This window comes from Rhododendron vialii, chromosome 12a (genome assembly GCF_030253575.1).
Source record: "Rhododendron vialii isolate Sample 1 chromosome 12a, ASM3025357v1".
NCBI classification, from domain to species: Eukaryota; Viridiplantae; Streptophyta; class Magnoliopsida; order Ericales; family Ericaceae; genus Rhododendron; species Rhododendron vialii.
Window position 1 is genome coordinate 29,154,170 of NC_080568.1, and position 14,511 is coordinate 29,168,680.

At 39.9% G+C, this 14,511-nt stretch overlaps 1 protein-coding gene and 1 long non-coding RNA gene across 3 annotated transcripts; one reads left to right on the top strand and one right to left on the bottom strand.

Annotated features, from left to right (window-relative positions):
- Positions 1 to 5,020: 5,020 nt before the first annotated feature.
- On the bottom strand, positions 5,021 to 5,595 carry LOC131310591 (uncharacterized). Its single transcript, XM_058337695.1, has 2 exons — positions 5,320 to 5,595; positions 5,021 to 5,239 (listed from the first exon to the last, which is right to left on the bottom strand). The coding sequence occupies exons 1-2, from the start codon at positions 5,534 to 5,536 to the stop codon at positions 5,091 to 5,093; spliced, it is 366 nt and encodes a 121-aa protein (XP_058193678.1). The 5' UTR covers positions 5,537 to 5,595; the 3' UTR covers positions 5,021 to 5,090.
- Positions 5,596 to 11,082: 5,487 nt separating this feature from the next.
- Positions 11,083 to 14,257, top strand: LOC131311735 (uncharacterized). 2 transcript variants are annotated; one of them, XR_009195557.1, is made up of 3 exons: positions 11,083 to 11,403; positions 12,121 to 12,182; positions 13,289 to 14,257. It is a non-coding gene; the product is annotated as an uncharacterized LOC131311735 (long non-coding RNA). The 2 variants fall into 2 exon arrangements; XR_009195556.1 differs by having other exon boundaries at positions 11,085 to 11,403; positions 12,121 to 12,177.
- The last annotated feature ends 254 nt before the right edge of the window (positions 14,258 to 14,511 follow it).

Consider the following 14,511-nt stretch of genomic DNA (forward strand, 5'->3'; position numbering starts at 1 on the left):
AAACGGGTAAACGTGGAGGGGGGTCTAGGTAAATATTTCTTATCGTTAATAGTTTGTCTTCAATTTGAATCGTCCAAAACACTTTTGGACGGCCGAGATTTGCCTCCATAAATAAAGATTTTCCCCAATTATATACTCAAATAATCTCATTAGTGTGTAGCTGGAGTATCATATGTCATTGTTATTTGCTCAAAGAATCTCATTAGTGTGTAGCTAAAGTATCATATGTCATCTCATTAGTGTGTAGCTGGAGTATCATATGTCATTGTTATTTGCTCAAAGAATCTCATTAGTGTGTAGCTGGAGTACCATGTGTCATTGTTATTTGGTACTATTGACAAATAAAATATTGCCACCACACAATGTGGGTCACTCACACTCTCCCAACCACCCAATAAAAATAAATGATAATGTCCCCAACGCATAATTTGTCGCTACGTGTATGGTTATAAAGAGTACCACGTAGACAACGCCACATGGTACTCCGAAAACTCCGAATTATTACTTCTCATGAAATACCTTCAAGGTTTTTTTGAAGGACAATGTCGAAAGAAGTTGCTTCAACCCAAACACCAAAGCAGAGCAACAAATTAATTTGACGGGCCTTTCTATCTCTTCAAATACGGTGATTGAACATCACTCATCAGATAGTGGGTCCCTCCATAAACAATAATCTTGTATAATTTATTTTTGTAAACAATTATATCTATCTTAAAATTATTATCATCTTTCCTTTGTTTAATGAGCCGTTCAGCAGCCGGGAGAGAATCTCCAAGTCAATGTTTCACCTACACCTATAGGATCCTTAATCAGCTCATCGTTTTGTCATTGAACGGGGTTTGTTGACAATGCCCTCGTGAACTATGGTTGGAAATTATTGCAGTATTAATTAATTAGTAACATGGGCAAAATATTTATATGCCAGTCAAAAAAGACCTCACTAGCTGACAAGTACAATATTACGATTAATATTTATAGCGTAATTTTCATTTGATCTGACACACATAATATAGCAGGAGCTAGTAGCTAGTATGGATTCCGAACTGATGAAGCCAAGATAAGATCGAAGACTCATGCATTAATGAGATTTAGCTACGTGTGTTGCGACGAGTTATGCTCTGCCCTAGATCGATGAGTTCAAGAGTGAGTATACACGAGCTAATTAAGTTCAACAAGTAAAAGAAAGTGATTAAAAAACGCATACGAGGGAGTGGAGTGCTTATTCAATGAACAAGAGTCATGCCCATCTGCCTCAATATCGTCCCAAATTGCTCGCTTTTTTGGAGAATCGAGCATTTTGCACGCAAAAATAATCTGGATTTGGTCGGCATGTGTGAGATGGTTGATTACATTAAAATACAAAAACCAGACACGAGGTAAAAAAATCCAGTCTCGTACTAAGAACTCAAATCGGCGCTGTCGCATGTGCCAGGAGCTAGCACAGGACATCCTCGTTGGCAATGTTACCAAAATCCAAAACTACCAGTGTTATTTTCTTGATCCGCGAAAGAAGAACATATTAATAGGAAAATAAGGAGGTAATAATGCGAAAAAAGGAAGGATAACAGCACAGGATTAGGCTTGCGTAACATTCACCATGTATCTCGAAACTGGAGGCCGGTGTGTGTTGAAGCATTTTCCTTAGTTTGGGTATTTGGTTACCGCAAAATATTTTTAAGACATGTTCTCTCTACTGAACCTTGCTTAGAAAAGAAGCAATAGTTCGATAGATCACCAAAAACTACTCTACTGTAACTTTATTAATTCTCCTTCCGACTGGGGAGGGTTTGGCTCCGAACTCATTTTGACAAACTTTACCAATACTTGAAACAGCATCTCCGGCAAGATATATAGAAACCTTCATAATATCTTTCACCCAAGCTGAGCCCTGCTCTTTCACAAGCTAGCATATAGAGCTTCTTTATATTTCTGCACACAAAACACGAGGGGTTCCTTGAGGCCGGGATCTTGATTTTGCGCTATTTGGGTCTTGATATAGTTACCGGTGGCTGTAACATGTCTCCGCGTCAAGTCAAGAGCGACGTATCCTAGGCCGGTATAATTTTATATGGCTGATAGAACATCGGACCTCAAAGCTGCGTGACAAAAAGGAGGACTTCTATTTTGAAGACAAACTTTGTCAACCAAATCAAATGCGCCCATTACACATGAGAGACTCAACAAGAGTGAAACCAACGAGAAGAAAGTAAAAGGAATCTCTGTCATTTCTTCCTCTTACGTACACCCCTTTTGTAACTAGTATTATTCTTGTGTGTGCACACGCACGCACATATACCTGGAAAAGTATCCTTAAAACTAAACCTATTCTGGATATATAAAGGCATCAAGTGGACTATTGGGGATGGGCGACATCCGCCTTCTTGAGCACGGTGCACTGGATTTGGGGGCGGTTGCGGCGCTGGTCGCGGGAGAAGAACTTGATGTCAAAGACCGTTTCGGGATCGGAGGTGGGGACGATGGCCTCTTGGGGCACGGTGGCCGGGTAGAAGACAAAGTACTTGGTGGCCTTGGGCGCAGCGTCCATGTACTCGGGGCCAGTGATCTCCCAGGGCTTCTTGATGCACCGGCAGAGGGTTTAAAGGACGGATTTGGCGGCGGAAGGCATGGGCGGGGAGAGGGAGCGTTTGGTGTTTAATGATTTTCCCCGGGTTTATTTGACTGATAAGGTTGAGGAGGACATGAATGCCATTGACGGAGGGTACCAGAAATGATGATCGAGGGACCCTCCCCCAGGCCAGTGTTCCAAATTGTCAACCAACTACCAAGCAAGGAGAAGCTTTTTGTGCCTTACCAATGGTTGCGTTGATTATTACTCTTTCGTTTGAATAAAGACCTTTGACATTCTGTTGTATATCGTCAATACTCGCGTGGGATGTGAATTCAGGTAGGTATACAATTATAATGACACGTATCATGATCCACGGTTGATGAGCTATTCACTTGAAGTGCAGCTTGGTAGCGCGTTTGTTTTCGGTACAAAAGGACATGTTTATCCTGTTGGCTGTGATAGGTCAGTCGGCGCTTCAATAGCTTTATAGTGTACTGTACTGTTATAGCCACTCCATATTCTGCCATTCTGTGCTGTATTTGCACTTGCGACGTTGAATGCAATGCAGAGTAATTTGAAGGGAGCAATCCCAACGTAACGTTATTTCGAGGGTTACGAGCTCCAAGCACTTCGAGGCTCCTATTATGGGCACAAGTTAGTCATTAATTATGAAGAGAAGTGAACTGGTATCTGTCTGTGCTTCTACCATCGGCTGTACGTGCACCAACTTCTTGACCGTTCTCGAGGTTTGGATCAAGTGAATGCTTTAATTCCCAAGCTAGTCCTGCCAATTTACAAGGTTGTCTACTTAGATTGTCTTGGAGTTCTAAAAAACAAAGAACAACTGCTTTGTTATCGGCGGAAGCAGAATATATGGTAGCAACAGATGCAACCTGTGAAACAGTATGGGTAAGAAGGAAGGGCCTATACTGCAACTATATGGCAATGAGCAAAAATCTAATTTTTCATAGAAGGACAAAGCATATTGAGCTTCAACATCACTTTATTAGAGACTTGGTGCAGAAAGGAAAAATTCAGCTTGAGTTCGTCAATACCAAAGAGCAGCTAGCAAATATCGTGACCAAATCAGTAGCATCAGAAAAATTCTTTTAATTTTCAGGATCTCATGAAGATTACAAATTAAGGAGGAGTGTTAGAAAAGTAAATTATAATCTTGTTCTAGAAAATAATGTAGGATATGTAACAAAATACCTATAAATAGAGATCTAGAAAATTGTAATTAAGCACATGAGTTTTAACTTAACTATTCTAGAAATGGGAAAGTCGGCAAAATTGCTCTATAAATAGAGCTAAGTTGTACTCACTTTTGTAATGTAATGAAAAAGCACTTCTTAAAAAAGCCTTGTCACCTTTGTGCGAAGAGCAGACTGGCTCACAAGAGCAGAAGCATGAACACATCCACTTTCTACTTGAACATCACCACCAACGAGCGAAAGAACGGATCCACGGTGGGAACCAGTGGAATTTTCCGGTGTAAATAAACAACCAACTAGAACTCGATCCTACGACAGCGTCATCTATCGCCTAGTAAACTACTACAATGGATTGTCCAAGTCTATCACCCTCTGTTTTCATTTTCCAGTGTTTGGTTAATGTTTCTGTACAAGCTATAATTAAAATAAATCGATTTGTTACCTTCAATTGTTGTTCGCATTAGCGGCATGGACAGTGGGCTGGGCAGCAACAGCGGCCTAGGTAGCAGTCTGGGCAGTGGCATGGGCTGGGACAACAATCAACGCAGCAGGAGGAGTGAATAAATTACTACAATGGATTGTCCTAGTCTATTACCCTCTGTTTTCATTTTCCGGTGCTTGGTTAATGTTTCTATACAAGCTATAATTAAAATAAATCGATTTGTTACCTTTCAATTGTTGTTCACATTAGCGGCATGGACAGCAGCCTAGGCAATGGCATGGGTCGAGGCAGCAATCGGCGCAATAGGAGGAGCGTCTTAAAAAAGCCTTGTCACCTTTGTGCCTATTAACACCTCTGACCCATCATTTCTTTACAAATTCCACTATCTTGTTCAATTTTCTTCAAATTCTAACTAAGCACCTCAACATGGGCTTCTGGTGAACATCTATTAACCATATTACTACTCTATTGAGAAGTGCAAGTCATGCAAGTCAGTTACAAGGCAAAATCATCAATTACTCTAAGAAGATTATGGCAGCTTTCAATTCCAATCCATCTTGGAAGGTAAACCATGGGAAATCTTCAAAGGTACTATCATTTTGGAGAAAGGTATCAGTAGGGGAGTTCGCGTTGAATCTATCAATTAGGTACAAGTGTGAAATCTATAAAAGCATGTTAAGTCCCGTATTTCATACATTCAAAGCAAGAGAATACAGAGGCTTTGGCAAGAGGTAGCTCTATATATAATAATTCAAGAGGTGTGACCCCTTTCTTTATTTCTTAATGAATCTCAGTAACTGCATGATCTTAATCTTGAAAGTACTAAGTGTAAGCCTCGTTCCCTCAATCTTTACAGTACCAAGACTTAACCAAAAGAACATGAAAAGAGAAAACAAACACACACACGCAGAACACAGAGCATGAAAGTTCCTTGCCTAAGTCGCTTGAGTAGCTCTGGTAGTGTCTGTGGTGGTGGAAGCAAAAAGATACATAGGCCCTCTGTTGTATTGCCCACTGCAACAAATCAAATTTTGAAAAATTAATTTTAGAATAATTAACTTATCAAAAAAGAGAGAGTCAAGATTGTGACTCACCATTTGCATGAGTTCTAACAATACAATAACGCCAGCGGCAATGCCGACCGGGATCCACAGAGAGGTTTGTAAGAAGGTCATATAAATGGTACTGCTCAGGCTGGTCACCACTGTTGCTAGCGCACTTGCAGAGTGGACATCCCCGAACAACGCCCAATTGCAGATTACCAAAGCCTAGACGGTGTTGACACCGATGATGACTGATAGAAACAGTCATGGATTACACTGAGCCTTGGGATTTTGTGGGGTGAGGTGAACAAGGGTGCAAAACCAGTCATACATATGTCAAAACGGAGCGCTGTAGGATCCGATTTCTCTTTTCAAGACCCTTACGTGCCAGCTGAGTTCCCTATTATGTACGGCCAGCATCAGCAGCTGAGGGCGAATTCGCCAAACCAGAGGGAGGTATACACGGCTCAACATCCAAGCCCATGGAGAAGGGCTAATCTCGAGAGGGAAATCCGTGACATACTAGAAAGTATACCAGGCTTTGACATCAGGAGCGAACCCTATTACTCACATTATAGGGATATGGATAACCAGCTTCCGATTCCCACCCCAGACCGGAACCATGACTCTCCCAACATTCAGGAGGAGGATGGTTTTCTACTTCCGCAGTTAGCTGGGCCATCTCATCCTCCTCCTGAATGTTGGGAGAGTTATGGTTCCGGTCTGCGGTGGGAATCGGAGGCTGGTTATCCATATCCCTATAATGTGAGTTATTGGGTTCGCTCCTGATGTCAAAGCCTGGTATACTTTCTAGTATGTCACGGATTTCCCTCTTGAGATTAGCCCTTTTCCATGGGCTTGGATGCTGAGCCGTGTATACCTCCCTCTGATTTGGCAAATTCGCCCTCAGCTGTTGATGCTGGCCGTACATAATAGGGAACTCAGCTGGCACGTAAGGGTCTTGAAAAGAGAAATCGGATCCTACGGTGTTTTCCAAGAAGTCTTGCAATCTGCTCCATTCATCGGCTAGTTGGTCTGCAAACGTGGGGTCCATCTAAAAAAAAAACAAGAAAATCACATACCTGGCTCTGATACCATTTGTAACGCCCCGACTTTTCGGGAGCAAAATAAAATACTTTCTTACGAAATTTTTTCTAAATAAATATAATTTTTCAGAATAAAGGTTTAATTATTACAATCTCAAGATAAATTTGTTAAATCAAAATACATTAACTCCAGAGCTGACTCTAGGCTTGATACGGATCCCAAGCAAACTCGATCTCTGTCCCTAGTATTCCTTTTGTGTCTGACTGCTCCTCCATTGAATCCTGCACCCTCTGGCAAATTGATCGCCGAAGCAATCGATTTACCAGGATACAGACGTATCCGTGAGTGATAAATCACCCAGTAGAATAATCCAACCCAACTACCCCTCTTACCTTAACAGTTAGCAAGTAACAGGATAATAAAGATACGAAAAGTAGAATAGAAATTCACAAACATCAGCTTATTACTATTCATTATTCTAATGTGAAATCTAAGATCCATCCGCGAGATCTTTCCTCCCCAATCGCTAGTCATGCTCGGTCTCATGAGATCACTTCCCTTTGCTGTCGCAGATACACCTAAGTTATATACCGAGTGTGCATCCTAATAACTACAACAATGGAAAGCTTATCATGCCTGAATCATGCCTAGGGTTCGCTTATCTTATGTACCACTTCACAAACTACATCACAATCACCACTGGACACCCGTCAGTATCAATTCATCACTGGACACCAGCCAGTTTTAATTCTCATCGCAAATCTCATCACAATCTCAAAATCTGCCTGCAGACAATCTCAAAATAAAAACTTTCCAGTTTATCCATTATCTAGCATCGTTTAGATGAATTCTATTTCGCATACCACCCCATGTCTCTATGGTCCAATCTAGCATTTAAATCAAGAGTTGGAGTAATATACAAATAATCACATCAAAAATTGAAATAAACAAAAAGCTAGAGAATCACGTAAGTTTTTATGAATGGACCGTTGTCCTTAATCTTGTATGGCCAATAAGTTAATTATTACAGGAAATCTTTATTTAATAAACATTATTATTATTTACCTATAAAATATTAGCTAAAACAATACAATCATAATATATATATATATCAACTATGGGGCCGAACATTACAGTTAATCACCTCCGGGTATTGATTATAATATATAAAACCCGTATTATTAACATTCAGGACCAAAATATAAACTTAATAACTTCAGCGGTCAATTTTAACAACTTATACATGCATAAGGGCCAAACTTAACACACATATCAAACTAAAAGGGCTAAAGGGTAATTTTCAACCAAATTTTCAAATCCCACTACGTGGGTTTACAGAATACAATCGGCAAAACAGAGGAAGATGGCCGGTTCCGGCCACACAACGTCGGGGTCGATTTTTTTCATTCCAGAACATAAAATTCGTACGTAATCACTCAATATACTTAGGAGAAGGTAAGAGAGGGATTATAATACCTTTAATCTAGACAAAACGATTCGGTGGAATTCGGTGGGTTTTCGTTTGACAGCGAAAGATCGGTATTCTAGCAGTAACTTTGGACTGGAATAACTTGACCAAACCTTTTCCGTTTTGGACGATTCTTGTGTTTAACGCGAAAATCTTGAAACGCTCTACAACTTTTGTGAAGAAGTCGAAGCCCGAAAACCATTCGAACTAGGAGAAAAGTGAGGGTTTTCATAAGTCCTGTTTGCTGTTTAGAAACAGAAATCCGAAAATTTCACTGAACTTTAGACAGCGATAATTCTTTCAATCCTTGACTGTTTTGGGTGATTCTTGGGTCGAAATCGAAGCTCGTGAAGAAACTTAGGCCAAAAAAACTTAGGCCTAAAAACGACAGCAACTAGGAGAAAACAGACTGTGAATAGAGAGACGTGATATGGACGAAAAACGAAAGGGTGTGATCCCTCTTTTCTTGTTTTTTTTTGTTTTTATAGTGGACTAGGAGTGTTGTATTGCGAGAGGGGAGAGAGGTATTTATAGAGGTGGGGTGGAGTGGGGTGCAAAGAGGAAGGAGATAAGGTCGAATTTAATGATTTGGAAAAGATAAAAAGTTTAGCCTAAAAAAATAGAAATAGGGGGATGGTTTCCTTGGGGAGAAAGAAAAAGAATTATTGGAGAGAGAGAGAGAGATAGACGGCTGGGAGAGGGAGAGGGAGAGGGAGAGGGCCGAGATATTTGTTTTTGATAAAGGGGTGATGAACGGATCAAAAAAAATAAAGGGGTGATGAAAAAAATACATATAAGGAAATTTTGATAACTCAATTTAAACTAATATAGAGTATAATCTATAATTATCTAACTAACTTTATAAGGAAATAATTTTTTTGTATAAGATTATAATTTAACTTATTTAAATTTTTGGATCATCATAACATACGGGTAAATATATATATATATATATATATTGACAGATACTAGTCAGTTTAAAAATACAAGATATAAATTTTTATTCAAAAAAAAAATTAGTGAAAAAATTAGAGTCGTTACAACATACCCTCCTTAACAAAATTTCGTCCTCGAAATTAGGGTGAAAGTTCTGGTGGAAACCGACGAAGGTAGTTTACGTGCATAATATCTTATCGCTCCCAAGTTGATTCCTTAACTCCTCAATGTTGCCAAAAGATTCGGACGGGTTGAATGGTTTTGCGTTGGATGCACTTCTCACTATAATCATGGATCTCTACGGGCTGTTTTCTTGAGAGTGACGTCTTTGTTGAGAGTGACGGTTTTCCCAGTTTGAAAGGCCAGTGGTCTACTGACTCAGCACTGCCAAAAGTCGTTGAAAGATGATCTTAACCTTTTCTGTTGTCCCTCAAACTAACACTGGTTCTAATAGGCTTGTTTCTCCTAATTTTGTCCAACAAACTGGGGATCGACAAGGATGCCCATACAAAACTTCGTATGGTGTCATTTCTATGCTGGTTTGATCGCTGATAGCTAATGAAATCACATGCCTTGGGATTTTGTGGGGTGAGGTGGACAAGGGTGCAAAACCAGTCATACATATGTCAACATGAAGCGCCTACGTACAAAAGTAGAGCGCCAAAATCAACATCACATGTGAAATCACCACGCAAATTAATCAGAATTGGGCCTAAGCCTAAATTATGTTTCCATAATTCCAAAGTCCAACCCAAATGGTGAGGGTCTCCGACTCGTTCCAGTCCTTTTGTGGATATGGTGGGCTACTTTAATTACCAGTTAGATAGATCCAATCCAAAAGGCCGACACAGAAGTCCCATAACGAGGCTGGATGGAGTACTAATAGCTGAAAAGGTCAAAAATAATCAGAAGACATTTTTTTAGGTGAAAGAGCAAGATTTTCAATATATTGACAAGGAAAAAACTACAACACCATAAAAGGAAAAAAGAAAACAATACCTGAACAAATGCACAGACAAAAAGCAAGAGCCGTCAATATAGAAGCTTCGGTGTTGGAAACCTGCACCATTCCGGTCACGAAAGTGATATTGGAAAAACCCGGCATGGTGGTGATCAACGAAAAAGTGCAAGGAATTAGGGAGATCGAAATGGTGTCGACAACGTACATATTCTGCATGTTTTACTGTTTTATTTGAAGCCACCAATTACCGACCATTCAATATTCCAACTTGTAGTGGGAGTTACTGTGGCCTTATATTTTTCCTACAATTGAATCTGACTGCCCAAAATCAAATCCTCCAAATCCCTCACTTCAGGAAGAACACAATGCATCTTTCGAAACATCAAACACTGTTTCTGAATAACATCCACTCCCATGGACTCCCATGATCATCCAATTGCAAGATACCATATTTGGCTCGATCCTTTTTTCTCCATGTCCTCAAAGACCTCCTTTACATCACTCTCATGTCCTACCCGAGCATAGCCCGAAACTAAAGCAATCCAAGAAATCACGTCTGGTTTAGACATTTCATTGAGCAGTTTATGGGCATCCTTTAATTGACTGCATTTGACATTTATGTGAACCAAGGACGACGGAACAAAGGGATCTGAACCGAACCCGGATACCGACGCAATGCCATCCAGCTTTGAGGTTAGATAGAGCAGTGCATGATTTGCCACTTTGGGGAAGATAAAGGCATTCGTGAAAATAAACTGAGTTTTGAGCAAGCATAGATCAGGGAGTGAATCCAGGTGTAGAGTTTGTATGTATCAGCGAAATCAGAGGTGAGGTGATAGACGTAGAGTGAGAGGAAAATCTTTGAAACACAAAATAACTATCATCAAGTATTTATATATGTTCTGGGAGAATCGTGTTCCATTAGCGCGAGTTTCGTATTTGGCTCAACCTCGCGTCTTGAACCTGGGATCTGTGTTATGACAAAAGCATGTTCGCGGGAAACGCTTTAGGCAGGAGCCAAAAAAAGCCCGAACGCGGATGTATAAAACACGAGTTTGGTTTTCACTAGACTTCGCATTTTAACCTGCGAAGTATGAAGAAGAAGATTTCTATCCCTTATTTGGTAATTTTCAAACTTATTTTGGAGTTATTTTGATGATCTGGTTTGTCCATTTTGACGATATTGTCCATTAAAATTATTGTGTACAACATGAAGTCAATCGGATACCTGATGGTATTTAATCGGAGAAGATATATCTCGAAAAAAAATGAAAAAAAGAAAGCTAGCCACACTTGATTACAACCTTATATAACGTGAGTAGACTTCTCCGCCATTTTTGGCAATTTCGACCTTATTTTAGAATTGATTTGAAGATCCGATTCGTCCGTATTGTAGAGCTTGTTTATTAAAATGATTTTAAAAAATATCAAGTAAATCGAATGCCTAATGGTATTTGATCAGAGAAGATATACACCGAAAAAAAATGATAGAAAGTTAGGTGCGCACACTTGATTACAACCCGGAAGTTTTTTTTTCTTTCTCAAAAGGCCTTTTTGGTCGTAGTCCGTTTTGATCAAAAGTCGACCTCGCCGCCGATCCGAGTTCCGATCACTGAGTCAGCCGGTAGAGGTGTGTCAGCGACGCAGCGTGTCTGATTTGGCTATCAGAAATAGACCCACATCTTAAGCCTCAGAGCGTCCGATTTCGCGGCCAAGAATGTGAGTAACAATCTAATTAATAGCTTTGTGGGTTTTGATTTTATGTGGATTACGGTGTTAGAAATTGGCCCAAGGTACTGATCGACTGCAAATTAAGCACATATAATGAGGTTTTTGTGGGTACTTTGAATCCTCTTTTAAAATTTTGGATACCTGTTGTGAAATGAAAATGGTGTTGGAAGGAAAAAAAAGATTAAATTTGAGTTAATCACTACCCTTTCAAATAAGATAAGATAGAGAAACACAAAGGATAATTGGAAAAGAAGGGGGGGAGGGGGGAATTATTGAAATGATGTGTGCAGCTCATTCCAGAGAAAGTGAAATTAGGCATTGAGCTCTCTCACCAACGTACAAGTGAACTTCAAAATTGTATGGCATGAATATTGAGGTTGTATCGAAAGGAAACGTATTTTCCATTCCAAGTGTTCTTCGACAAAGAGGAAGGAGACGGGAGTAAAGAAAAGGAAGAGAAAATGGATTCCTCAGGATGACTAAATATGAATTCTTGAGCTGTGTGAGGGACACTAAACTCTGAAACCGAAGAAGAAGGATCTGGTTTCTCAGATAAAAATGATACAAGAGTAGAGATAGGTTTCGTTTAGTGGTATGAATCTTACGTTAGAACGAGGAGATTAGGCTCCTCTGGCATATTTCCTCATAAAATAATCTTATTACAAAGTCTCCAATAGTATCATGATTATTTTGTTTGTGTGATGGCAAGGAAGAAGTAACACCTTAGGAAGAAAAGGAGACACAGATCATAGTAGTACAACATGAGGTGGAGTATGCACTTACATATTCAGTTTGCTTTGGTGTCCAGCTTGATGAATTGCATGATAACTGTTTTGGCGCTGTTTTTCTTTCGAGTTCATGACTGCCATTATATTGTAAACTTGTACACTCCTCTTATAGTCTATGGTCCACCTTCTCATCATGAAGAAAGAGTGTTAAATATGAAGCTTCTGTGCTGCAGCTAATGGAGTATGATTTTGTTTCACTTGAGAACTCTTCTTCAAAAAGCTAACAACAATGGTTTCATTCTCACAAAGAAATTCTATCCGAAGTTGTAGGATCATTTTGACACCCTAAGAACTTTTAGAGTTTATTTTCGATTGAATATGGATCTCTCGAAATCATCCCTGCATCATCTGAGGTGTTCCTCAAAAGTCTTAACAGATGTTTAAGCTAAATGGTTGAACTGCTTATTTTTGTACTCAACAGACCACCTCCACCCCTAGCAAATTTGAGCTATCACCAATTCAGAATTGGATGGCCTCAAATTGGAGCCTATATCAAGAGAATACTAGAGTTTAGGCCCTCCAGCATATTCCATCATAAAGATTCTTAATCCAGAGGCTCCATTCTTGTATATCATGGTTATTTCCTTTGTGCTATAATAAGGTAAAGTAACTTCTTACATGGAAAACGAGACGTAGATCAAAGTACTACAATATGAAATGGAGTATGTATGTAAGTAGCTATTACGGTGTAATTTTGCTTTTAGGTCCAACTACAACAATTTGCTTGCTTGATAACTGTTTTGGTTCAGCTTTTTCTATCTGATTGATGACTTGCCATTGTAGCATGGTTACGCTATGGTATATCTTCTACATGCTGATTGCCCATTTCAGAAGCTACCAATAATGGTTTTATCCTCCCAAAAAACTGTATCCAATGTTGTGCGATCATTTTGACACTGCTGGAACTTCAAAAGATTGTGTTTGATTGATTGCAGAACACTCAAAATCACTCCTGCATCATCTGAGATGATCTTCCTCAGAAGTTCTGTCAGCTGTTTCAAGCTTGATAAATATATTCAAGACTAAATGACATGAATACATTAGCACATCTCCCTTTCGCCGACGACTCTTTGATTTTCTGCAAGGCAGTGGGAGAAGATTGTGCAGTGGTTAAACAAATTCTGGAATCATATAGGGCATCCGGTTAGCAAGTGAATATCCGAAAATCCTCAATTTTTTTTAGCTTGAACACGACAGTTGAAAGAAGAATGGAGTGCCGAGTAATCCTGGGATTTGGTACTCGTTCAGCAAATACTTGGGGTTGCCTTATATCATCGGAAGATCCAAGAGGGCAGCGTTGATGTACATCAAGGAAAGGGTGTTGAGCAAAATCAAAGGGTGGAAAGGGGAACTCCTGAATCCTGCTGGAAAAGAGGTTTTAACCAAATCAGTCCTCTTGGCGCTGCCCACTTGTGCTATGGCCTGTGTTAAAATTCGCCTTGGCATGTTTAAGATGTCGAATTCAAATATAGCTCAATTATTTGGAGTGGAGCTAAGGACACAAGGAAAATTCACTGTATTCAGAGCCAAATCAGGTGCATTTGAAGGAAGCAGTTGAGCCAAAAAACCAGGGGATGATTCAGTCTAATCAGTGGAGTCCACCAGCCCTGGGCATCCTTAAGATTAAAGTTGATGGAAGCCTTCAATTCTATGATTGGTGAAGGGGGAGTTGGAGTTGCAATGAGAGATGCGTTGGGCCGGTAATTTGCGAAGAGCAGAAGCTTTTCAATTGGCAATGCTACAGCGGTGGACACGGTTGAAGCTTTGGGGTTTCAATTTTGTGGTTTTGATGGCAAAGAACTATGGCAGGATGGAGTGTATTTTGGAAGGGTATGCTCACAGCATTGCTCAGATGCTGCGAGGAAGGATTAGTGCCAAGGCCCGCTTGCGAGTGACCATCGGAGAATGTCTAATTTAGTTCATTTTCTTCAGTGTTGTTCTTTTTATTTTGTTTCTCGCAATTGTAACAGGGTAACTCATGAATCATGAGATAGCTAAATATGCCCTATCCGCTGAGACTTCTATGTCATGGCAAGGAGATTTCCCAAGCTGGATTCATATTTTCCCTTAGTCCCAACGTGGAGGGTCTGCCTTTGACTGAAACGGGGATGAGAATAATCGAGGTACGCGTAAACTGACCCAGACACCCTTAAAAACCTAGAACCATGATCGAGAGTAGATCGACGCTAAATGAGTTATGAGCATAAAAACAGATTAAATCCGAGACACACCCTAGCTAACAACTGATACCATTGATCAATGCTCCGCTGAATTTGAAATAGACTATAGAATAACCGATATGATTGAAATTT

Coding starts and splice junctions, on each gene's coding strand:
- LOC131310591 (XM_058337695.1), bottom strand. CDS start 5,536: ATGACTGTTTCTATCAGTCATCATCGGTGTCAACACCGTCTAGGCTTT. Junction 5,240..5,319: donor TGTTAGAACTCATGCAAATG/GTGAGTCACAAT, acceptor GATTTGTTGCAG/TGGGCAATACAACAGAGGGC.